The 26,696-nt window shown below is 36.4% G+C and overlaps 1 protein-coding gene across 2 annotated transcripts in view; it reads left to right on the forward strand.

Moving 5' to 3' along the window:
• The window catches only part of akap6 (A kinase (PRKA) anchor protein 6), a 167,901-nt gene that overhangs the window by 123,216 nt on the left and 17,989 nt on the right, over positions 1–26,696 (forward strand). For both annotated transcript variants that reach the window (XM_055171832.2, XM_055171831.2), the window contains exons 10-12: positions 2,239–2,385; positions 8,249–8,479; positions 26,367–26,582. In XM_055171832.2, the coding sequence (XP_055027807.2) occupies positions 2,239–2,385; positions 8,249–8,479; positions 26,367–26,582 (594 nt within the window). The remainder of the gene's footprint in view (positions 1–2,238; positions 2,386–8,248; positions 8,480–26,366; positions 26,583–26,696) is intronic.

A 26,696-nucleotide genomic window follows, 5' to 3' on the forward strand; every position in this document is an offset into this window, starting at 1 on the left:
GACGTTATTACTTTCTTTTTGATTTAGAGACAGCGTCGAATCCGTGGTGGAGATGAGGGCCCGTCGGGAGTCTGCCAGCGTCCCGAGAATTCTCATTTTGTCGCACCTGACGTGTGAGCGTTTGCATAAAATGATTTAAATACACCTCATCTCCACCTCGGTTCCTGGAGTTTGACTTCTGTTGTCTCAACAAGTTACAGAGCCTGAACAAACTTTTAATTTAATGGATAAGATGAATCTGAGAAACCGCATTAAGTGTGCTCATGTGTAACTGGGTTTTTGCTGACATTTTCAGACTGGCGTTCATTAATATGTGAAATAAATTAAAATTACAAGAGCTTGTTGATATTTCATCTTTTCATTTTTTCTGCTTTTGCAATTATTAAAGGTGTCGTAGTATTAAAAAGACTGTTAGTAAAGCTGCTTGGTTTTTTAGGACCTCAAGGAGTGTGTGGAGAATGGGTAACCAAATTACTCCAAACATTTTTGTGTTTTTAACCTAAATATCATTTGTGGTGGGCTTTTTTTGTCTTTGACCTGTAAGGAACCACCCATAACAGCTTAAAAATGCCATGTAGCAACCGTACAGTAACATCAGATTACATTTGTGCACAGCCAGAACCAGCATTTTTCCCTAGAAAATGTTTTTGAGTTTTACAAATACTGTCGTTTTCTGCACGAGTGCAAGCGTGTGCTGTTGCACACGGATAAACGGCTTTTAAAAAAGCGCCGTGGTCTTGGAAGTTTTCACGTAGCCTCGGTTAGCTCTTTTCCTCAAGGTTAACGGAGCAATGCCAGAATCATGTATTTCCGTCACACCTGCACCTCCGTGGCATCCTTTGGCCCTGAAATATGTTTTCCCTCATCGACAATTACACAGTTGACTGTGAAGTTTTTACTGCGTCAGGCTATCTCCTAGGGTTAGCTTTGTAAATCACCCTATCTGGGTTGCGACGAGGAACTTTACTCCAGGGCCGAAAGTCAGCCGTGCACGTAGCTCAGGTTAGCGTTTCAACTTCTCGTTATTGCAGAATAGTAATTACTCAAGCCATCTCTCTCTCTCTCTTTCTCTGCGTTCTCTATCAATAACATGTCATTTTTTAAACCAATGGGTGGACTTAAAATCAATATTTGCTGTCAACAAACAAATTGTGTAATCTCCTTTACTTTAAAGAGGCGCGTCTTTAGTTTGGCGACCACTATTAAAAACTGAAAAGGATGAATGATTTAAAAGGATGTGATATCATCTCCATCAAAACAAACGACAGTGAAAAATGAACGCTGGCCGCATGACAGCGAGGAAAGGGGGAAAAAACACCACATTTAAATATTTAAATGCGCATCCGCCATAATGATAAATGACAACCGAAAACTAGAATCAAGTAGCTATTGATGCAGAAAATGAAATGGGGAGAGAGGGAGATAGATGGAGAAAAGAGAGAAATTAACCCGAAAAAGGTGTCGAATAGCATCAGTTTCATCTTTTACTGTATGCCGGTCCAGCATTTGAACGAAAATGTCACATTTTAAAATGATAACAAATATACTCTTTAAGATAGAGATTACAGTCAATTACCCCAAAACATTTGACTTTACGTACTTTCATATTTCACTTTTGTATTAAGCTTAAAGGAAAACACCACCATTTTTCAATATTTTACTATGTTCTTACCTCACCTTAGACGAATTAATACATACCTATCTTTTGTCATTGCGTGCACTTAATCTTTGTACAGCTCCTCGTGAATGTGTTAGCATTTAGCCTTGCCGCATTTATTCCTTAGGATCCAAACAGGGATGAATTTAGAAGCCACCAAACACTTCCATGTTTTCCCTATTTAAAGACTGTTACATGAGTAGTTACACCAGTAAGTGTGTTGGCACAAAATAAAACTTTGTTTGGAGCCATAGGAATGAATGGGGCTACGCTAAATGCTAACACATTCACGAAGCGCTGTACAAAGATTAAAAGTGCACGCATTGAAAATATAGGCATGTATTAATTCATCTAAGCTGAGGTAAGAACGTAGTAAAATATTGAAAAACAGTGGTGTTTTCCTTTAAACCTGTGGGTCACATCTGGGTGAACATTTTGTATAAATCTAAATGACAAACAATAATGTTTGGGTTGCCACTTGATGCAAAACCAGTTAACAGTCCTCCTCGGTTCTCCTGGTTGCGCTAGTAAATGGTATTTGGACATTTCTGACCCTTTGATGGCTGTGTGTGTGTCCACAGGGGAACAGTGTGGAGATGTCCATGTGGCTTCCAAAGAAAACACAACTTCTAGGTTGGTCTGAATCTCTGAAGAGGAGCGGTGTCGAGCTACCAGCCGACTTTGACCAAAGACTGAGTGCCCTCAGGAGCAAATGGGATCAACTGGAGGTGAGCTTTGACTTCTCTGTATTAACAGAGCCTGCAACTTCTCAGAACAAGTGGATTATAAAACAATGGGCTCCTGTTAGCAAAAACAATGTAAAAAGAGTCTCAAAGCATCACATCAGTCATGATTTCTTTATTGAAAAGAAGTGTTTCTGATACAGGTGAGCATCACACATTGAGAGATCTTTTACTGAACCAGAGCACCTGCTGAGATGAGAGTAAGGGAGGGAAGCATCTAGAGGAGAAAGAGACAGAATAGATAGTGAGAGAGATGAAATAAGAAGCTTGGAGATTGTAAGGACAAAGTTCCAGGGTAAATACATACATATTGACCCCCTTCAGAACTGCCTTAATTCTACGTGGCATTGATTCAACAAGGTGCTGAAAGCATTCTTTAGAAATGTTGGCCCATATTATTGATAGGACAGCATCTTGAAGTTGATGGAGATTTGTGGGATGCACATCCAGGGCACGAAGCTCCCGTTCCACCACATCGCAAAGATGCTCTATTGGGTTGAGATCTGGTGACTGTGGGGGCCATTTTAGTACAGTGAACTCATTGTCATGTTCAAGAAACCAATTTGAAATGATTTGAGCTTTGTGACATGGTGCATTATCCTGCTGGAGTAGCCATCAGAGGATGGAAAACTTGGTGGTCATAAAGGGATGGACATGATCAGAAACGATGCTCAGGTAGGCCGTGGCATTTAAACGATGCCTAATTGGCACTAAGGGGCCTAAAGTGTGCCAAGAAACATCCCCACACCATTATACCATTGCAAATAATGAGAAATTGAACAGGTGTTCCTAATAATCCTTTAGGTGAGTGTATGTAATTTTTGGCAGTTGTTATAAAATAGGTTCTTTTGAACTATGATTAAAATGTATTTTCTTTCCAGTGTTTATGATTACTGTGCAACCATAGCCACATGTCTTTGCAATTACAATTTTTAAGTATTAAACAGGTTTTGGTGGAAAAACATAATTTGCATTTATGCATTTATCTGAAACTTTTGACCAAAGTTGAAAGTGAGTTGCATTCAATTTATATTTTATATCATTGTGACAGTATGGCTGCATCCGAAACTGCCTACTTTCATACTATATAATATGAGTAGCCGAGTAGTATGTCTGAATTCATAGTACCCGGATGGCCTACTACTTCCGCTAGATCATGTAGTGTTCATTCGATGGACCCTTTACTATGCCGTGATCCCCCGGGAGAAGAGTTATCCAACGAAGAAGAAGGAGATGCGATGTTTTATTAAAAAATGTCCTCGTTGCGCTAGTTTAACGTTGTTCCAGTTAACGACTAATTTGCGTTTATGACGACGTATGTCACGTAATGTATCAACATAGCGAATGTAGTACATCCGAATTAATTCATACCATGCCATTCTTCCCGGTGGCGTCCTGGCCAGGATTTCAGGTGCGTCTTTCGGAAGTCATATTTGTTGGAGGTTAATTATTTCAGGTTTTATTTCAGAAAAGCAACCATTACATTTTAAGGTAAGAATGAAACTACGATTGTATGTCTTATGTTTTTAACTGATATTAGAGAACCGCACCCGAAATCCTGGCCAGGACGTGTCGGGAAAGAATGGCACGTATGGTCACCCTATATTAACTAAAAAAAACTTTAAAAAACTAAAGTGAGAAATATAGTCCTGTTTTTACGCATACACGAAGGGCCACGTACAGTGAGCGTGACGCAAATTTTGTTATCTGAATAGTACGCACGGGTCGGATTTTTGTAGCATACTATGTATTACATGATTTATACATTTTATGTTAAAGGTGCAGTGTGTATTTTTAGAAGGTTCTCTTGACAGAAATGCAAAATAATATACAAAACTATATTATCAGAGGTGTACCTTTTTATAATGAACCATTATATTTTTATTACCTTAGAATGATAAGTTTTTAGCTACATACAATGAGGGTCCCCTTACGTGGAAGTCGCCATTTTGTGCCGCCATGTTCTACAGACGCCCTTAACGGACAAACTTTTTTCACTTTGCTAAGTTTTCTTCGTCAATTATATGTTTTTTCAGTGGCGGCTACCGTAGCTTCTCTATGTGTTTCAAAACGAGGGGTGAGCAGTGGACTGAGCCGTTGGTTGCAATTCGCAACCTCACCACTAGATGCTGCTAAAATTTACACACTGCACCTTTAATTCAGCATTTACTAATACATTTTTAAAATCAAAAATAGGTCATGCACAGTAAACCAATTTAAACATTGTATTGGCATTTACTAATATTAACCAAGATTAATATTTGATATGTTGGCTAATGCATTTAATAATTTTAACAAATACAACTTTATTGTAAAGTATTATCACTGAAATAGATGTATTTTGGCTAATACAGAATAAACATGCACAGCCTCATAAGTGTGCTTTTGCATTGCTCCTCATGATTTGCATTACAGCCTTTGTTTAAAATCACAATTTTTAGAAAGTTTCAAAGTGTCAAACAACTCGTATCTTTGTTCCATCACAATCGAGCATTAATTTAAGCCAATCAGAATAAAGCCACTCAGCTACAGCGACACCTCTGACTGACAGAAGCGTGTGCGGTGTCGATATGCGATGAGTGGCGTCTTTCTAGGCCGCGTGCGACAGGAATAAACCGTCAGCGGTGCGTAGAGTTCAATCCGAGCGACGCCGCTCCTGTACCGCAGCATTGTGCCGTCTCAATTGCATATTAAACAAGCCTATCAAGTCAGCCATTGGCATCTGCTGTGCTGACACAAATTGTGAATTAAATGAAATTGATGTCCTCTGTCGTATATATTTATGAAGACAGACCATTCTCTGAAGTATTCTGCTTATGAAGAATTTATGATTGCAAACTGTTCCCGAACAAAATAAAGTGGCAATAAATTTCTGTTTTTTTGCGTGACCCTCCAAGGGCACCGACTTCACCTCACACAGAGACATTTGTTACACAGAGAAAACAACGACTAAATCTGGATTCCATTGATGCTCATCAAATCATTTGTATTCAAATGAGTGGAAAGGATAGTGGCATAAAATGAGAGAGAGAGAGAGAGAGAGAGAGAGAGAGAATATTCTACATTATTTACTTCTATAGCAATTTTTACATTAAAATGAAAATATTTTCAATTTTTTATAAGTAATGAAAATGTTTAATGTGTTTTAGCAACAAATTTTAGTAATAGTAGGCAAATATAAAGTAATAAAGCCTTCATAGTCAAGGTATAACTTTAACTAAATATGCTACATGAATATTTTGTACATTTTAAGCGCTTTTACATTCGCCAGTCATTGACATCTCATTAAAGGACAATGTGGTCTGATTTCGCCTTCCGGACAGCCTCAAAATTCGTTTTCAGCCAAAAAAACAAATTTTCATCATAAAGCTAAAACCATCTCTCGTGACAGAGCAGAGCTCTCCATTCTCCTCTCTTAACACAGCGTTGACAGGACTAGAAACACAGATGTGTTAATAAAGGTCTGATGGTGAAGGGCGCGTGAGGCCAAACCCGAAGAACTTAATTGAAGCGGCGTGCCGAAATAGCCACTTCATAGCAGCATCATAATCACATCTGTTTGCATTCTAGTTTTCGTACACGCGGCACAAATAAAAGAAAGACAATTACGGCAGACGGCGTGTGTATTAATTGGATAATGGCGTGTTTTGCGCTAGCAATTGTCGTCTCGGTATACAAGGTTCAAACCTGCACTCTGTCTCCAAAAGTGGGATTGCTAGGCAGGTGGAGAACACACAAACACACCCACCGCTCAGCATGAGTTTCTGTCTGTGCAGGGAAAATTGTTCAGCGGGGCCCATTTCGAAAATCATTGGGGTGTTTTTTGCGGTTGATTGTTTGCTTTTCAACAAACATTTGAATGTTGCTCTAAAATGTCACTTTGTGTGATGAGATTTTAACCAGAAGCTACCAGAGACTTCAATCATACAGCAGTGGTTTGGATACGCTATATTCAAGTCAAGACTCAATAATAAGATTTATTTGTTCTTTTCCATATAAATCTGGCCACCAATTAAGTTTATCCTGTTGTTTAATGTATGCATTTTTTATTCTTGTGGTATGTGAAATGGGTCAGCCTTTAACTCTTTCTCCGCCAGCATTTTTTTCTCTCAGTTAGTGCCAACATTTTTTATGATTTTCACAAAAGTTTAATGCCTTCCAGAAACCTTCTTTAAATATATAAACTTATTACACGACTCTCTAAAATCCTTGTTTCTAATTGGCCAGTCGCGACATTTCAAGATTCGATCCTTTTGGATAACAACCACTCAAAACTAGTAACACAATTTAACCCGGATGATGCAAATCATTTTTGACAGGTACAGTTGAATATTACACAAAATTAAAATAAATATGTATTTTAATAAGATATCTGGCATACTATTTACAAATGATTTAACCAAATAGTGTGTTATTGTCTTATCTTAAAGGGACACTCCACTTTTTTGAAAATATGCTTATTTTCCAGCTCCCCTAGAGTTAAACTGGAATTCATTCAGCTGATCTCCGGGTCTGGCGGTACCACTTTTAGCATAGCTTAGCATAATCCATTAAATCTGATTAGATTTAGCATTGCGCTAAAAAATAACCAAAGAGTTTCAATATTTTTCCTATTTAAAACGTAACATTAAGAGTTGATATTACACACTGTCCCCTTAGTTACTTTTAATTGCAGTGGACTATTTTCGGGCACTACGTAATATTATTGTGCCTCCTGCAGCCATGTTACGGCAGCAAAGTGCTTGATTATTACGCTACAATGAGAGTATAGTCCTAACAATATCTGCCTAGAAAATCACAACTTTTAATTTTCTGTTGGTCTTAGTACACGATGTAACTACAGAAGAGTCAAGTTTTAAATAAAATATCAAAACGCTTTGGTCATTTTTAGCGTGATGCTAATGGTCTAATCAGAATCAATAGATTATGCTAAGCTATGCTAAAAGTGGTAGCGCCAGACCCGGAGATCGGCTGAATGGATTCCAAAAAGGTAAAAATCAAATTTAACTCTAGTGGAACTGGAAAATTAGCATATCTTTAAAAAAAGTGGAGTGTCCCTTTAAAACTGAAAGTAAACAGGGTTTCCTGACGGAAGGTCTGTATTTGTTGAAAATGAGCAAATAAAACATTTTAAATTAATATTTAATGCTCCTTACCTTACTTATGAGTTAAATAACTGTGTAATAAGCCGGATAATGTACAGGCAGCAGGTTGTGAAATTGTGAAATTGCGAAATAAGCCCCTTCAGTGTGATACAAGACCTGATCACATTGTTCTGGGATAACAACTTGTTGCCTATACATTATCTCTTACATGCAATATATCAGATAGTAAACAGAGCCTCTGATTTTAAACAAACAAAAAACTTTTATCCAATCTTCCGATCTTTTTATCCCCTTTCAAATAATTTTTCTTTAAAAATACCACATTTTGAACAAAAAGCGAGATAATTGCATTTTTTAAAAAGACTTTTGTTAGAGATCAGATTCAGAAAGATTTTTGAACGAGAGTTTTTACTGTTTTCGGATCAGTGGACCCTTTAGTGTTTTATAATTTGGGTAAGAGTGCCATCTAGTGGATAATAGCGGAAATATGGATTGCTGCAAAAACTCGTCATTGGCACGTAAGCCTTTCCTCTGTATTGACGAGATAATTCGTCAATGTCAGGGAAAGAGTTAAAGTACAATAACATTACTACTTAATACTATGGCCACATTACACTTTAAAATAAGTTTGTTTTTACTAAATAATGTAGTCAGTTAAACTAACCATGGTTAATGGCTAAGTGATGTCATGTGTTTGTGTATTAACACATGCTTGTGTGGCATCTCTGTTTGCATCCGATCAGAAAACCCTGGCCGAACATGTGACACCCAGTGTGGGCCGTCAGAGTCAGCGCGATCTTCTGTCTCCAGAAACCAACAGGATGGTGACCCAGCTGGAGACCCGGATAAAGGAATTAAAGAGTTGGCTGAGAGAAACCGAGCTCTTCATCTTTAATCTAAACCTTAGACCTGAAGCAGAGCAGTGTGAGGACACAGATGATCAACAACACAGCAAACAGCTGCAGCACTTTAAGGTGAGCACTAGAAGAGAGTTCAGTCTATTTGAAAGCTAAAGGTATTATTCATTTCTATCCTAAGAAAAATACTGTGGTATACTGCACTTTATTAATGTATAATGAACTGACAAAGTATAGTAAATAGTGTAGTATGCTTGAATATTTACTGTGGTAAGTTTCAAAAAGCGCTATAGTATCTTAGTGCTTTACTACAGTTTACTAGAGTAAATACTAAAGTATACCGCAGTATTTTTCATGTTGCTAATAACAAGTAAATCAGCCATTTTTAGGTTTAAACCGACTACATTTAAGACAAGACAAGATCTTTAGCCACACCAAACCAAGATTGATTGTAGTTATTTTTACTCTAATCTAAGTAGTGGTTATGAATAACTTAGTGGATAAAGATTAAGCCTGGTTGGAGGTTCAAGTCTCTCCAGGATCCACTAAGCTACCATCCCTAAATTATTTTTATAAAGGTGTACTAGAGCAGGGTTTTTCAAACTTTTTGATGGCATATGATGAACCTTTAGCAGGGCCGGCCCTGGGCATAGGCGGAATAGGCAAATGCTAAGGGCGCCGCCGATCCCTTGGGGCGTCCGTGCGCCCAAATTATAATTTTTTTAATATATGTATATAAACATTTAACTTTAAATATTTAATTTTGCACAAGAAAACAGCAGTTATTAATGAATTATTAGTAGCATAGTATCTCGGAAGATCGTGCTTGTTAAATAGCTCTGTGGCTATACTGCACTGAAGCGGCAGTTTAAAATTTAAACCCAGAATTCAGCGAACGTCAAGAACAAGATCAGAACGGAAACAACAATCAGACAGAGACGCGGAATTTACATAATGTTACACAGACCATGTTTAAATTTCAATGTTTCTACACAGAAATACCAACTTGCTCACTTTGTTTGTGATTAATAAGCTGCGCATTGGAGTGCTGGCCGCGGTGCTGAAGACGCACTCGGACGGAGTACTGGTGGCACATGCACAGATATTTACGTGCAACCTATTGGAAACTATTATTCGGTATTATATAATTATTATTCGTTATTTTACTTTATTACTTCCACTTAAGAAAAGTTTTGCACTTTTTATTTCAATATTTCTCTTTATATAAATACTATTTTGTACTTAAATCTATAATTTCATTATTTTACTAACCAAACTCATCTGCGCTTTCCGATAGGTTGCACGAAAGGGGAAAAGTATAGCTTTCTTCCCCTTGAGAAGAGTTCTGCACTTTTAAACTTAAAAAAAAATATCTCTTTACAAAAAAAACTTTTTTCTTCTATTTAAAAGTTATAATTTCGTTATTTTACTAACCGAACTAATGACTCCTCCGCTTTCCAATAGATAGCACGTAAATATCTGTGCATAGTGCCATCACGCGTCTTCAGCACCGCGGGGAGCAGCCAGCACTCCAATGTGCAGCTTATTAATACCAGACAAAGTATTTCTGTGGAGAAACACTGAAATTTAAACATGGTCCGTGTAACGTAATTTAAATCCCGCGTCTCGGTCTGATTGATGTTTCCGTTTTCTTGTTCTTGACGTTCGCTGAATTCTGGGTTTATATTTTAAACTGCCGCTTCAGTAACAATGTCAAGATCAAATGCCTGAGTGACAGGGTATTGTGTGTATGTGTGCGTGTGCGCGTTTGTGTTTGTGTGTGTTTCCAACATATTTTCAAAATTAAGAAAAACTAGACAAAGCTGTGCATTTTTTTCTGTGTAAGTTTATGAACAAAATGATTGGAACACAATTGTGATTCTAAAGGGCACCAGGTGAAATCTTGCCTATGGCAGCAAATTGGCCAGGGCCGGCCCTGACCTTTAGCGATGGACCACTTTCCTAAAATATTTATTTATAATTTTTATAAAGAAACATTTAAACTGTGTTAGATAAATAGTAATCGTGATATTATAAAGCAAATTAACTTTTTACATTTTTTTGGTCTTTTTTCCTATTCAACTTTTCTGGGGACCCCTGGAGGACCCCTGGGGTTCCCCGGACCCCAGTTTATAAATCCCTGTACTAGACATGATGGTATCATCATATTTAGACTGTAAAACCCATACAGAACTCTTCTGGAAATACTGTAACCCTGCTTCATTGACGTCCTTTAATAAATATGGGGCAAAATCACACGTCAAATCTTCTGACTGAAAATCTATATGAAATAATTATTTGAGGTAAAATCCCGAGAAACAGCTCGGAGTATAAATCACGACGTGTCAAAACACAGGTAGCCGAGTTGATTACATTCCTCCTGCTGACTGACAAACACAAGTGCAGAAAAACTTTAAATATACACAGGGCTCGATGAACCGGAGAGAAATATTGGGTTTGATAAAATGGCACACGGCCGAAATGGCTCGCATTGATTTTGCAAAAAAGTCCAGAGAAGAGAATAATAAGGGGATTGGAAATATTGATAAGTGTGATTTTTATGGGCACTTCTGCCGTTGCACTAAACAGATCGACGCTGAGGTTAAGTAAGAATAAAGAGACCTATTGCATACACACATCTTTATTAACGGCTGCTATGAAGCATGCATTCACTAAATATTGTGAAAACATCTACGCTATACATCCAGTGAAAAATAGACACAGTTCCTGGGTGAACTCTTATTTAGCTGAACTTAAAGGCACAATATGTCATTTTTGCCACTAGAGGTCACTAAACGGCAACAGCGGTGTAGCTTGATGACGCTGTGAAAGAGTGTGGAACAATGCGAGTTGTAGTCTTCACCTTCACTGTTGATAGGAATCAATCCGAGAGGACTCGCAAATCGTGTTTATGGATGACAGTTTTATAACAGTTACATTATAGTGTAAACCAAAAGAGGGGCTTCATAGAAGCAACAATTGTCAATTGTTTTAAAGCAACTTCACATTAATAGATACAGAAGAAAACACAGAAAAATCGATGGACAACATAAGCAGCAAAATACAGCGGCTAAGATTACACCGTACTAGCAAGCGTAGTAATAATGTAACGCATAGAAGAGGGTGCTAAGTTTAGCTAATGTCAGCTGACTCCCCAGGGGTTGAAAAAACCCCTAGGAGAAAAACCCTCCTGGCTTTTTTTTATCAGGTAGGGAAAAGTCCTAGGAGGGAAAAAAACCCTTGAGAGAGCCAGACATAGCTGATTCTGAGGATATATTATATAATAGGTGGGATTGTACACAATTTTATTGGAACACTAGTTGGGACACCCGGTGATCATTTGTCAGATATCGGCTTGGAAGCACGTTGAAGGAAAGCCAGATCAGTTATGTGATGACCTTCACGGCAGCCGGAACTGGGTCTGTTAGTCTCGGGATCGAGGACTAAACAGGGAAAGACAAACAAAATCCTATTAGCGTAGGGCCCGTTCGGATGTAATGCAAGTGTCATACTGTATTGTGGCTTAATATCCCCTTGGTTCCAGACAGGCTAACTATTGCGGCGTAAGTATATTACCCAGACGAGTTATGTGAATGCTTTGTTCCGGACAAGCGAACTATTGCGGGATAAGTATATTTACTTGACAAATTATGTGAATGCTTTGTTAAAGAGAAATGTCTTAAGTTTAGATTTGAAGTGATCGATACTTCAGATTGATTGACGTATGACGTTGAAGTATCACAAGAGCAACGCACAGTACTCAGGTCTCTCAAAATCACTAGCCCAACGTCTTGGGGCTATTGTAAATTCCTGTCGGGCCACCAAAATGTATCTCTGCCCTGCCCGTCAGGCTATCTTATGGAGGAAAATATATTTCTCTCAGATTTGGTTAGGTAGTTATAACTCGGGAATCGGGTATTGAAATCGCATTTGCATGCGCTCTTGCATTTACTTTCACTTTCCATTTGCGATCGCTCGAACTATACAGGGAATGGCAGTACTGATTTGCCTTTGATGCTCTGGACCTGTTGCGCAAAATTTCCTCCAACGTCGTCTTGTCAGTCATTACTATTCTCACTTAACAAGTGAAAAGTCCCGCAGAAAGCCTAAACGTGATTTAGATTTAGCATTCTTTAGAATTTATTATTCTAAATTAAAAAATATATTTTTCATTCGGCTACTTATATTAATTTTAGGCTACCAAAAATTCAAGAGTATCTGCCCAAAGGCTACCGGAAAGCCCTGGTACTGCTTTTAAATCGTTTTAGGAACTTTAATGTAGGTTTAGTTTTAGTGTTTTTACATACATTTACATTGCATTACATACATTTATGCATTTGGCAGATGCTTTTATCCAAAACAACTTACAGTGCATTACAAGCTATATATTTAATTCGTATGTGTTTTCCTAGGATTGAATCCATGACCTTTGGCACTGTTTATGCAATGCTCTACCTATGAAGCTACAGGAACATGAATCATTTTGATCATCCCAGCCAAGCATTTTGCAGTAAAACTAAACATCACTTTAATAGTTTAAGGGTTTATGTTTTGTCTCTATACCTCCGACAGGACAGAATAAAAGCTTTATTTATCGTGTCTCGGTGGAAATTGTGTCTATTGAGTGTAAGATTCCCTATGCCAGTAAAACCCTGAAATATGTTTAAAATGAAAGATAGTGAGCGACTTCGTTATGAGTAACAGATATGGTCACCCTTTAAAATGTCATCATAAAAATGTCCATCTTCCACTGAATAAAAAACACGAAGTTCCTTACCTCCCGGAGGTGCCAGTGAAGTCTTCTAAAATTAGACGCTATTGTATCTTAACCTTCGGTGGTCAGACAGTTCAGAGTAGTTGGCTGCCAATTTCAATTCTTTCATTAATAACTGTCTTCTCTTTAATAGTGTGCCTTCGTGATATTAAAACCCGAGGGCTGAACGTATCCTGTCAGAGAGAGGAGAGAATATGAGAACTGCATGCCAGCTTTGCTCATTGGATAACTGGGATTTTACCTCTTCAAATACAGATATTGCCTTTAATGCTGATGTCTTCTGCATACTCTATAGCTGGTGCTTGTAATGTAATGTAAGCACATTCCTATTATAAGTTGCTTTGGATAAAATTGTTTTCCATATGCATAAATATGATGCAGATTCAAACCAAAAGGTCTGTTTAACGTTATATCAAACGCCACATACTTTCATTTGAATGCAAATATTTCAAATGTCAGCATAATACAGTTTAAAGGCTTGTACAGGCTGGTGTGATGACTAGTGAATAACACTGTAGTGTAGAAGTGTAGTAGAAGTATGTAGAGTACAGAAGTATGAATAAAAGAGTATTGAACGGGTCAGACCTGCATAATCCAACCACAGATGGTTCAGTGTTCAGGTTTGACACAAATATCAATGTGTCCATAAAACCATCAAAATGGCAGGACAACGCCTCAGATTATGTACCATTTGGCATAAACTATACGTTTGCACTAATGTGCCGAGACTGGGGTTGCAAAATTCCAGGAATTTTCAAGGCTGGAAACTTTTCACGGGAACTAACGGAAATATGAAGAGTTTGGTTCTAAAACGCGATAAAGCAATTAAAAAAAGTTACCGCCAAAATCAGTATTAAAAAGTAAATTCTTAATTTTACACAAAATCCAATATCCGCCGTGTTATTCTGTCATCTTTTCTCCCTTTTTCACAAAACGCGATAAACGGCACTCTTTCTTCTATGCAAAATGCAATAAATCCGGTTAACCAATCACAGCGCACCATTCCACGCAATGTAAACAACAATGGCGGTGCGTTGAATACACACAGAATCCTAGTTTTCCCCATCTACTTTGTATTTCTAGATCAACATACAAACAAACAAAACCAAAATAATACTTTTGTTGGTCTGTGACGGGGAAGAAACGTAAGCCATCAAAATCGAATAATTTAACGCAAGAGGCACTCGGGCGAAGGAAAAATGGCGGATTTTGCTTGTTCTCCCGACAGCATCAAGCTTCTGTCATGCTAACACATTGTCCCCAGGGGATCTTATGAAAAACTTTCCATTATTTTACTCAAAGTCAACAAAAATCGAGCAGGACCAAAACATTTTAAAGTTGATCGCTGTCAAAAAAGTTCAGTGACGACGTCGCAAGTATGACAGCAGCCATGACAGTGATCTTAATATGACAAAGTAAGTGTTTTGATTAATGCCATTAATGTTTATTTTTTTAATCAGTGTATACCACTAGTCAACTAAATGAATATAACATGACAAAGATGAATGCACATTCATATATTGATTCAATAGATTTATAGCATTAAAAAAAATTGTCATGAATTTATTGCATTTTGTGGAAAAATTATCAGTTTTTATAATTAATCTTTGAAAATCAAATTATGATTTTGAATTTTTTATGTTTTTATAACCTAAAGATGCTATGTGAAAGTTTGTAACAGATATAGTGGTTTTCATCTTGTCACTTTCTTGATATAGAAAACACATTTTTACCGAAATTAGTCAAAATGGATTTATAACGTTTTGGAACAAAACTCCTCAAATACAGTAATTAACGGAATTTGTGGAAATTAATCGGAATAAACTGGGAATTTGCAAAAATTGCAGAGTTGCCTATAACAGGCAACTTAAATGTTGTTAAAAAAATCTTGCAGCATAATTTTGTTTAAAACATCAAGATTTAATGCAATTTACGTTGAAGATCTACCCTGCACATGTTCTTTCACACCATAAACAGATCATTTATTGAATCCTGCACACAAAATAATGTCAAAATGTCCATCTTTGCATGTATTCACGTAAATTACATACATTTGTTTAAAACGTCCTTGTGCTGTGTGTTCATATTAGATCTGAGTTCTGAAAGGGTTTTGATCATATAAATTCAGGCTGGATGAGCGGAAGTATCAAGCTACTTCAAAATTGTATTAACTTGGATGCATGTCTGCTTATGACCAAACAAAATGTTTATTTATGCTTGTATATGATATAGTTTATATAAATTTCCCTAAATGTCCAAAGAATTCCCATAAATTCGTTAAGTTTCCAATTTGGAATATTTCCAAAATTCCCCAGAGGCAGTTCCTATTAAAAGTTTCTCGATATTTACTGGAACCATTACCCTTTTTTGCAACCAAGACTAGGTGTGTATCAAATAGGGTGGATTTCTGGTACTTGGGAAAGCAAGAAAAGTCTGTGTAAATTCAGACAGTTCTTGCAGCTCATCCGAAAACATCTACAACTCCCAACCACGTTCCTATTAAAGACGTTCCACCAGAGAATTAAACTAAATGGAAACCAGACTGAAACTTTGCAGCAGTATTCGAGTCAGAGTTCATCTCCTGACACCTCTGATGAGCCCGTCACAGCGTGGTGCCCGGGGCTTCATCCTCAGGGTCCCGTCCGGCTGATTGAATGTGACGGCACAGATATAATATCAATACCTTCTCCATGATTAGGAATAAGAAACTCCTGTTCTTTGGCAAGTGCTAACCACATTAAGTCCTGGGCCGGGCGCGCGGAAGCGTCGAGCGCAGAGTTAGCGTCTCATCAGCCGGTAATGGGGAGCAGTCAGGTGACAGACTTGTTCATTACACACACAATCGACTGGACGCACACACACACCCACAGTCGTATTTTTCATTATATATCGCTTTCATTTACAGGCACTAATGAGAAAATGTCTTCAATGATAGCGCTCGCCTGCCGTTTGTTTGCTTTGGTGCGGTAAAGAGGACGCGTGACGTTCGTAAGACATTAGTCTCATTTTGAAAACGCTGTCAGTTTTTGTGTAAAAGAGAAAAATAATTAAAAAATAAGCAGGGTTATATCGGAGGAAGGTCACTCGCAAACTGACGCGAATGCATTTGATCTCTGTAATTTGGACGTTTTCAGAAAAAGGCAAACAGAATGCAAAACAGGATCGTTTAGCGTGAACTTTCCCACTGTGTAATAAGACTAATGTCAATGGTGACAGGTGAATTTCTTCTTAGTTTTACTTCAGCTTTGGGCATGGACTTCTCATGTCTTTGGACATTTTCATTAAAACCTTTCTGTATGAAGATTGCATTAAAACTTAGACACATTTAAAAAGTTGTGCTTTTCAAATACTGATTTGAGAAACCTTACCATCATCACTGATGATGATTTTGTAAATAGCTTTGACATTTGAAATTGTTCATCATTTCAGTACATCATTTGAGAAGTGATGGATAAAATATTTTTCGGATTAGAGAAATGACTGTGCATGTACCTTCATTACAGTATGTTAGTATACATCTTACAGAAATGTAAGTTTATTTCTTTAACGTGCAGCTTGCTTTTGGGTCATTCTACAAAAAAGGTGAAAATGCTTGTCCCTTGCTTTTGCAGACCCCTTAATCATTTAATTTGACCCAATAATCCCATAATGATATATATATATTTAATAAATATAGACTGTCCTTAAAATGATGAGAGAGTTTATTTATTTAATTTTCTTTTTTTTCTTTTTTTAAACTTTTTTTTAAATGTCTGGTCCTGAAAATTGCCCTGTCCCTTTGATCATACATGGAAGTTGAACTGTGTACTTATTATTTAAAACCATGTTTTTTTGTAAAACAAATCAAATTTACATTTACCTTTAACCCTGTATGAATTTACTACAACATTGAAATGGTAAAAATACACTATTAATATGAATAATATCAAATAAAGGTTTGTCCCCCAAATTTATGTTATTGGTGTTACCCTACCCAAAGCACTTTTATTTTGAAACAAAGCATCAGCTTTTTGAAGTTTTTCATGGGTCAAGAGGTCAGTGGAAGAAGTGCAGTGGAGGAAGGCAAAAAGTTTGTGAGATGTCTTACCTTATTTGTCTAAAATATCATGATATATCTAAGAATTTTGAGATAAGATTTTTTGGATGTCATTAGTGTTACTCTTTTTTATAGCTGGGAGTGTTAAGATCTTTACATAAAAATACATTATACTGAATGTGTATGTGATTGTTACATCTCTGATGAAATGGCACATGGCTAATGGCAACCATTTTGTTAAAATATTAGTTTTTTTCTGTAAATTGTCATTGGTGTTACCATCATTGGTGTTACTCCTCAAATGAGTACTTCCTAAGCACTTTTCCTTTAACTGACCAACATAAAAGCATAAAAATAAAACAAGATGAAAAATTTTATGAAAGTTTATAAGTTTTATCATATTCATTATCTATAATTATATTCCAATTTTGTCATTGGTGTTACATTGTTACAAAATGAGAATCAAATAATTTCATACAATGCTGGGTAAAGATGAAGAATTTAATTAAACAAATATTCATAATCAATAATTTTTCTTGCTGTTATCATTCCTCTACTCAACCTTTAACTAAATACACAAGCTGTAATGAGAAAAAATATTTAGTATCAACATTAATGTTGTTTAAATCACAGGTAACACCAATGACAAATAAATGACTCATGGATTCTTTATTAAAATGTATTAAAAAGTTAAAATAGATTAAGCTCCCCGTTTTGTGGATTCATAGATTTGACAAGTTAATGGTATTAAAGAAGTTTTGGTTATGTTAAAAGATGTTCATTTAAGCAAATTTCCATCACCCGAATTCCACCTTTTCTGTAGAATGACCCTTTTATTTTCTATTGACACTGTGGTGCTATTTCTCTTTATTAACGTGTTGGAATTGAAACAGTTGAGATGCTGAGAAGACATTGAGCCTGACAGACTTTGATGAAAGTCGAGGCAGTCTGAGCTCGGGGAGCGTGTGCGAGAACAAACGTCCGTCACGAATTCGTTGTACTCATTTGCGATAACAAGTGCTTGTGGCTTTAATTGACTTAATCAACAAATAGAATTAATCAGAGATTTCTAATTAATGGTAATTGATTGAATATCCACTGGGTCACCGTCGGTGCCGGATTCTCGTGTCCTTGCCGTCACTGGAGGGGATTTGGGCTGCGCTCCTCAATCTCGGCGAGATTAATTGAAAATGTTAAAATTGCATCGGCTGTAAAGAGCGAGATGAAGCGTGTGCTCGTTTTCCCACAGGGGAGGAAGTAAAAACAAATACCCGGAAAACTAAAGTGTGGAACTGTCGTCGGAATATTTAATCCTCCTGAATGCGTGTCGGCAAAGGCGCACGTGTCACTTAAACTCTTCTTAAAAATGTCGGCTTAAATTTTAATGAAAAATTAGGTGGGAGGACGAGATGGGAAACTGTAGAGGCTTTAGGCCTCGGTCTGACTCATTTTGTGCTGAATAAAGAGATAAGCAGTTTTTGGTGAAGCACTCTTGGGAGGTCTGTGTGTAATACACATGCATCTTCACAGCTCGCTTCTCCGCCTCAGGTGTGATTACAGATTCTGATAGCGAGAGACCTGTAGATTAATACTGTACAGCAGATGGATTTAGTCGCACGATAACGGTCGGGGTGCGATGAGCGAGAATAGTCATCTCATGCGTTCTGGAGATTGTGTTAGCGCACAGGCGCGCGGCGAGACAGCTGATCCTATGATAGCTTTATTAAAAAGCACCTGATAGATGATCAGGTCGTCTGTTCTGAAGATCTCAACGATGATGGACAAGCGAGAGATGGCTATTTATGTTTCGTTTCTGTCAGTCTTTCTCGATATACTGCCAGAGGACATTTTTATTGCTCAGAGGGTTACTCTTCATAGCTCAATGGACTTCTCAATTTATGTGAACTGGAGTGCCTTGAAAAGCATTGGCTGTGCTTAAACACACTACTAACTTAGATTACTGCTTTAATGAAATGGTGGCAAACGGCTTAGCTTATAGTAATACAAATTAATACTACTACTACTAATAACAATAAAAATGTAAAAAACAAAATCACTAAAGAATTTACGGTAGAATATACACTTTACTTGAAGGGGTGTTCATAAAACTGACATGACACCTTCATAATCATGACATGACACGTGTCCTGAACATAAAGGAGATTTTATGACAACGTCATTAAGTGTCATTTGTTCAGTTATGTCATTTTTAAAGGGATAGTTCGGCCAAAAACGATATTAAACCCATGATTTACTCACCCCCAAGCTGTCCGAGTTGCATATGTCCATCGTTTTTCAGACAAACACATTTTCGGATATTTTAGAAAATATTTTAGATCTTTCTGTTCATTAAATGTTATGTTACGGGGCCCAGCAACAGTCCACGACCCTCAAGTCCAAAAAAGTGCGTCCATCCTCCACAAACCAAACCCAAACGGCTCCAGGACGACAAACAAAGGTCTGTGGGCAATCCGTGCGGTGCTGCTGCAGAAACATCCATATTCAAAATGTTATTAACGTTATAAACTACCTTCCGGTAGCGCCGCCATCTTAGACTCAGTAGAGAGTATTAGCGTAGTGTACGCACTTTTCTTAGTGACGTATGACAAATTCGGAGGGCGGGGGCACAGAGCAGCAGCAGAGAAACTCTGTACCCTGCGTAAGCTCTCATCCTGAATGCGCATCACTCCAAAATGGCGGCGCTACCGGAAGCTAGTTTATAACGTTAATAACATTTTAAATATGGATATTTCTACAACAACACCGCACGGATTACCCACAGAAGACCTTTGTTTATCATCCTGGAGCCGTTTGGATTTAATTTGTGAAGGATGGACGCACTTTTTTGGACTTGAAGGTCGTGGACTATTGCTGGACCCCGTAACATAACATTTAATGAACAGAAAGATCTAAAATATTTTCTAAAATATCCGAAAATGTGTTTGTCTGAAAAACGATGGACATATGCAACTCGGACAGCTTGGGGGTGAGTAAATCATGGGTTTAATATCGTTTTTGGCCGAACTATCCCTTTAAAAACAAAGTTACTAAAGAATTTACCGTAGAATATACACTTTACTTGAAGTTGTGTTCATAAAACTGACATGACACCTTCATAATCATGACATGACACGTGTCCTGGACATAAAGGAGATTTTATGACAACGGTCATTAAGTGTCATTTGTTCAATTATGTCATTTTTAACTCTTTTGCCGCCAGCGTTTTTTTTTTAAGTTGCCAGCCAGCGCCAGCGTTTTTCATGATTTTCACAAAAGCTTAATGCTTTCCAGAAAATTTTCTTCTTCAAATATATAAACATACAATATACCAAATGAAAGAACAGGCCCTCTGCTTTCAAAAAAAAAAAACCGTTTCATCCTACCTTCAGTAGTTCTTTTGTAATCAGCTTTTGAATATGGGTAGGTTTCAGCAAAAACACCACATTTGGGCAAAAAGCAGAGATATTTCCATTTTTGTGACGGACTTTTCATAGAGATCCCATTCAGAGCGATCTTTAAAACAGACACGGACATGCAGCATGTCATAGGGCAATACTTCCGGGTTTAAAAATTTGCAAAAGGGCCACCTAGTGGATAATAGCGGTGTGGCGGAAAGACGGAAATACTTGTCATTGGCGGAGAAGCGTTTTCTATTGATTGACGAGATATCTCGCCAATGGCGGCGAAAGAGTTAATGCAAAGATGACATTGTTTGAATTGTCTTTGTTATGACAAATTGACAAAGACAAATACATCATAACTCGTCATAAATCTGTCATAAACATGACATAGCACAATAATGATCAAACTTAAGAAATTAACTAGCTTTATAGGTTAAACATTACATTAAACTGTCATTTAAATGTCATTAAGTGTATGTCAAATAATTGTAAATACTTTAACAAAATGCAACAGACACGTCAAAATATTATACTTAATTTTTTTGTGTGCACAATACATAAAAAACTGAAAACTAACACAACTCTGACATAAAAGAAAAAAACATTGAATCAATTTAATTTAACGTAATTATCTTTGCAGTGATATGGACCCAACGCTGTATGGCTTAACCCATTATTGTACTGTTTTCATTTAATTTTAGGTGAATTGGTCTCCAAATGCAATAAAATATAATTTTATTAATTTAATTATTATTATTATTGAATGACTGATTTTATTTGTTAAACACATGGAGGAAACTTAAAAAAACTTTATGAACTAAAGAATATTCATTATGTTGTTATAAAACTATTCGACAGAGTATTATCACTTAATGACATTTTAATGACAAATTTTATTTGTACAACTCTAGCTGAGGTCAAGAAAAATATTCCTGACGCTGTTATAAAACTTTATAACAGAGTATTAACACTTCAATTTGTATCACTGGTAAAAAGTGGTTAGTTATGTTGTCTTGGTAATGTCAAGTTTTCATAACAAAGACATCTCAAACAATGTCATCTTTGCATTAAAAATTACACAATTTAACAAATTACACTAAATGACAGTTGTCATAAACATGCATAAAATCTACTTTATGTTCATGACACGCATCTGTCATGATTGTGAAAGTGTCATGTCAGTCTTATGAACACCCCTTCAAATAAAATTTTACCGAATATACAAGTATAAAATATTAATAATTTATATTAATAATCATTTTTAAAGTTCAGCCTTTTTTAATTTATGTTCTCAAATGTTTCTTCTTTTTTTAGGAGAAATAAAAAGACACACAAATAAGGCAATTGTTGTTAAGTAATGTTGTTTAAGTGCTATAAATTATAATAATTTGTGACCCTGGACCACATAACCAGTCATAAGGGTCAATTTTTAGAAATTGTGATTTATACATCATCAATATTTACGACAGTATTTGGCTGAGATACAACTATTTGAAAATCTGAGGGTGCAAAAAATCGAATATTGAAAAAAATCGCGCAAATAAAGTCCTTAGTAACACGTATTACTAATGATAAATAATATTTTTTATATATTTACAGTAGGAAATGTACAAAATATCTTCATAGAGCATGATCTTTAATTAATATACTAAAGATTTTTGGCCTAAAAAAATCTATAATTTTGACCCATATATTGTTGGCTATTGATACAAATGAAGAGTTTGGTTCCAAAACGCGATAAACGCCATTTTTAAAATAAATGAGTTACCACCAAAATTCAATATCCACCGTGTTATTTTGTCATATTTTCTCCCTTTTTTCACAAACCGCAACAAACGTCAGTCCTCCTTCTCTGCAGAATGGATTCAATAGATTTATAGCATTTTGAAAAAGAAAACTTTGCATTTTTCAGAAAAAAATAATCAGTTTTTATAATAAATCTTTGAAAATCAAATTATGGATTATATTTTTTTATGTTATTATAACCTTAAGATGCTATGTGAAAGTTTGCAACAGAAAAAGTGGTTGTCATCTTGTCACTGTCTTGGTATAGAAAAAGTTTTTACCGAAATTAGTCAAAATGGATTTATTGCGTTTTGGAACCAAACTCTTCAAATATACCCTTGCGACTTATGGCTGGTTTTGTGGTCAAGGGTCACATATAGCTAATAAATGAACATTACTAGCATAGATCAGATTATTTGGTGTTAAAAGTATTTAATGAAACATTCCCATACTTATGATTGCAGCCTTTGGAATTTTAGCAGATCCGAAGTCTATTAAGAGACACATGTGAGGTTATTGGGATGTTTCTCTCAAAAGATCAATCTGAGATGCAGGAGACTTAAGAAAAACACTCCATTTGCCTTTCGCTTGTCTTCTTGCTGACTCAAGAGTAACAATTGAGCTATTAAAGAGATGTGATATGTGATTTTTCAGCCTTTCACAATATATTCCCTCTCTCTCTCTCTCTCTCTCTCTCTCTCTCTCTCTCTTTCTTTCGTTCTTTTGATTTGACTGAGGCAACAGGGTCCATTGGCTAGCGGCCAGCATCTCAGCCATAGAACTGGGCTTGTGACTGAAATGGACTCATTGTGTAGACTCGCACACTGGGGTGGGATGGGGAGGCAGATTACTCCACCGCACCGGGTATTTGAAAAAGCTTTTTAGCAAATATCGGAGCATTATACTCCACTTTGTCAATACGGCTAGACTCAAAAGGAGAGAAATCAGTTTATGAGACTCAGCAATGCAAAAACAATGAAGCATCATTTCAGAGGAGGCTGGATGTCTAAAAGTGCCATTAAACATTTAATGATGTGATCCCCAGTTTGGGTTGTTTCAACCAATGGTTTGGTCAAATATATAATTTTTTTAAAGTTAATTTAAACAACCATGGGTTGAAATAACTTAGAGTTTGTTTAATCGGAGTGGATCACCAGTATTGATTGGAAATATTTATGGGCTATATTTTGACATGCACTTTAAAAAATGATATCATATCAAACATATATTACACAGCTTCTGAATGCTGTGCATAGAAGAAGGAATTCAGCATTTTCGATGCAGGCACTAGCAGCAAGGGCATTACGACGAGCCCCATATATGGTAAAGACAACTTTAGCGTCAGAATTTATTCTGAAAATACATTTTCATCTCCTAGTATTCACATTTACTCTTTTTTGCACAAGTCAAAAACCACCTTAAGTGAGCGTAAAAACTTTTTTTGCAAATTAACTCTTTCCTCGAGTTATCTCGTCAAGTAAGAGAAAACATTTTCATTAAAAAAAAACTTGTTCTTGGTGAGTTTTTATGGTTATATGTAATACTGAGATTACTTACCCAATTTATAAAAAAAACTGAAGCAAAAAATTACTTATAAATTTTACACTACATTTATGTTTTAATAATCATTCTGAATCTCTAACAAGGTTCCTTCACAAAAATGCAATATTTTTTTGACAAAAACACCCATATTTAAGAGTTTATAAGCAGAGAAAAAATATAGATAAGATTAAATGTTATTTTTCCTGGGTTGTTTGTTTGTTTCTCTTCTTTCATTTGATATATTTGTATGTTTATATATTTTTAGAAGATTTTTTTTCTGGAAGGCATTTTGTAAAAAAAAAACCCACAAAAAATGCTGGAGGCAACTTAAAAAAAAAGGCTGCACTATTAGAACTATTAGTGTTGATTCTGTGACAACACACTAAATGTGTTGCCCCAGAATAAACACATCTCTGTTTTTATTATTGAAACAACACATTTTGTGTTACTTAAATCAACACAAAATAACAAACAATATGTTAAAACTACACATAATGTGTTAAAAACAACACACAAAAAGATGTGTAAAAAATGAACACATCTTTTCTTAGAGTATGGCGGGGAATGAGTTCAGGGGTTTTTATTTGAAATTTTGCATTTCCATCACTCGTTTTTGATGCAGTATTTCAAAATGCGCATAAAATCGTGGCGATGGAAACATGGACACCTTAAAAATAGAGAGAAAGCAGGTTGTGAAAGTGTTGGTAAAAAGTGACCCACTGTGTATTTGTTTATTTTAGAAAATCTATAATGCAGTATTATTCGTATACTGTATATTGGTACCATACAAGTATCAGTAGTATAAAATATTTACCAAAACCTAAAACAGGTTGCTACACAGCAAAAAATGATTTTCAAGAAAAAAATGTCTTAGTATTTTTGTCTTGTTTTCAGTAAAAATGTCTAAAAATTCTTAAATTAAGATGCTTTTTCTTGATGAGCAAAACGACCCAAGCAAAAAAGTCTAGTTTTTAGACCTAAAATATCAAATACAAGCACAAAAAAATCTGCCAATGGGGTAAGCAAATTTTTCTTGAATTTAGTGTTTAAGAAAAATATTCAAGACTTTTTTGCCTACCCCATTGGCAGATCCCTCCTTGCTTGTTTTATGCACAAAATCACTTACATTTGATATTTTAGACTTATTTTCTTGGGTCGTTTTGCTCATCAAGAAAATACATAATGATTTAAGACTTTTTAGATATTTTTACTGAAAACAAGACAAAAATACTAAGAATATTTTTTCTTGAAAATCACTTTTTGCAGTGTATGTACTGTACCCATGTACAGTGTGCTCATGGGTAAAATAAAAGCCCATTTGAGTGTTTCCTGACTGTCAAAGTTTGAGCTCTTAGGTTTGATGACTCAGTTGAGTACAATCCTCTACTGCTGTCTGGCACATCGCCATCCCACTTTACAGTCTCATTACCTGTTTAAAAGACACAGGAGACAGAGATATGCTAAAACAGAGGAGAAGAGCACTCCAGGAAAAATAAAATCCAATTTAAATGTAATAGTGAAATGTACTGGTGTTTAATATTTATTGGAAAATGTACAGAAAATGTAAGACGATGCTTTTTGAGGCTGTCGGGATTTACATAAATTGTTCTCCGAATGTTTTCGTCCCGCCGTCTATTCGCGAAGCAGCCGCTGCATATTTTAAAAAGGTTTCTGGGTACAGGTGAGAGACCATCTTATAAAACACACAGAGACACCAGAGATCTCCACAGCAGTGTAAGAGACTGTATATGCTCTGGTGATTTCATTAAATCAGTGTCATAGCTGGACTGAGAGTATGGGAATACTGAAGCTTTGGCCTTTTAATATTTAATTCTGTCGTGTTTATGGAGAGAGGGGATCGTGATTTATGTGCTCCTGACAGCCGCAATTGTTGAGAAGATTTTATCAAGCACGCAGGAGTCTTTATTTCTCTCTCTCTCTGTGTGATCGGTTAGTCCCTTAGAAAAACAACTAGCGTGTGATTTACATACATCACTATATTAAAAAACCGTTGTAGTACAATCAGAAGGTCTTTATTAACCCCTTGGAGCCATGTGGATTACTACTGTGAAGGATGGATGCACTTTTTTGGGCTGCAAAGTCAGAAGTTTGGAAGATTGGAAGAGCGATGACATTTTTTAATATAACTAATTGTGTTCTAAAAAATATATATTCATGTACATTGAGGATAACTTGATGAGGAGTAAATAATGGGGTAATTGTCATTATTCGCTGGAGTATCGCCTACAGTAGATCCAATGAGTCAGCTATACTTTTTTACTAGTTTACAATTTGCTGAACTTCCTTGACTGTATTAAACTGTATCTAGCGCTACTAGAGATGTAAAGTTTCTTCTCCAACACTAGCAAAGCTTTTATTGTATTAACATATTAACCCTTCCCTTAACCAGATCCATCCTTTGTATATTCAAAAGATGATTGAAGTAACGTGTCTTTGTCTCTTCAGGCTCTGTGTACGGAGATCCGGGGCAGACGGAGAGGTGTTTCCTCAGTGCTGAGGCTCTGTCAAAAGCTGCTGGACGGACCCGAGCGTCAGAGCTCAGAGACGGATCGACAGTCATTGCAACTGGTCCAGGTCAACCTGGAGAGACGCTGGGAAGCTATCGTCATGCAGGTGCTTCAGTGGCAGACCAGACTCCAGCGTACTCTGGGTCAAGACCAGGTCACGTATACTTTACAATATATTTAAAGATGCACTACATGAACAAGGTGGTGCCGGTTCGATAATTGTTGTATAAAGATCCAAGCCGGTTACTTTTTCATGTAATTGGTTAAT

This window comes from Misgurnus anguillicaudatus, chromosome 7 (genome assembly GCF_027580225.2).
Source record: "Misgurnus anguillicaudatus chromosome 7, ASM2758022v2, whole genome shotgun sequence".
Classification (NCBI taxonomy): Eukaryota; Metazoa; Chordata; class Actinopteri; order Cypriniformes; family Cobitidae; genus Misgurnus; species Misgurnus anguillicaudatus.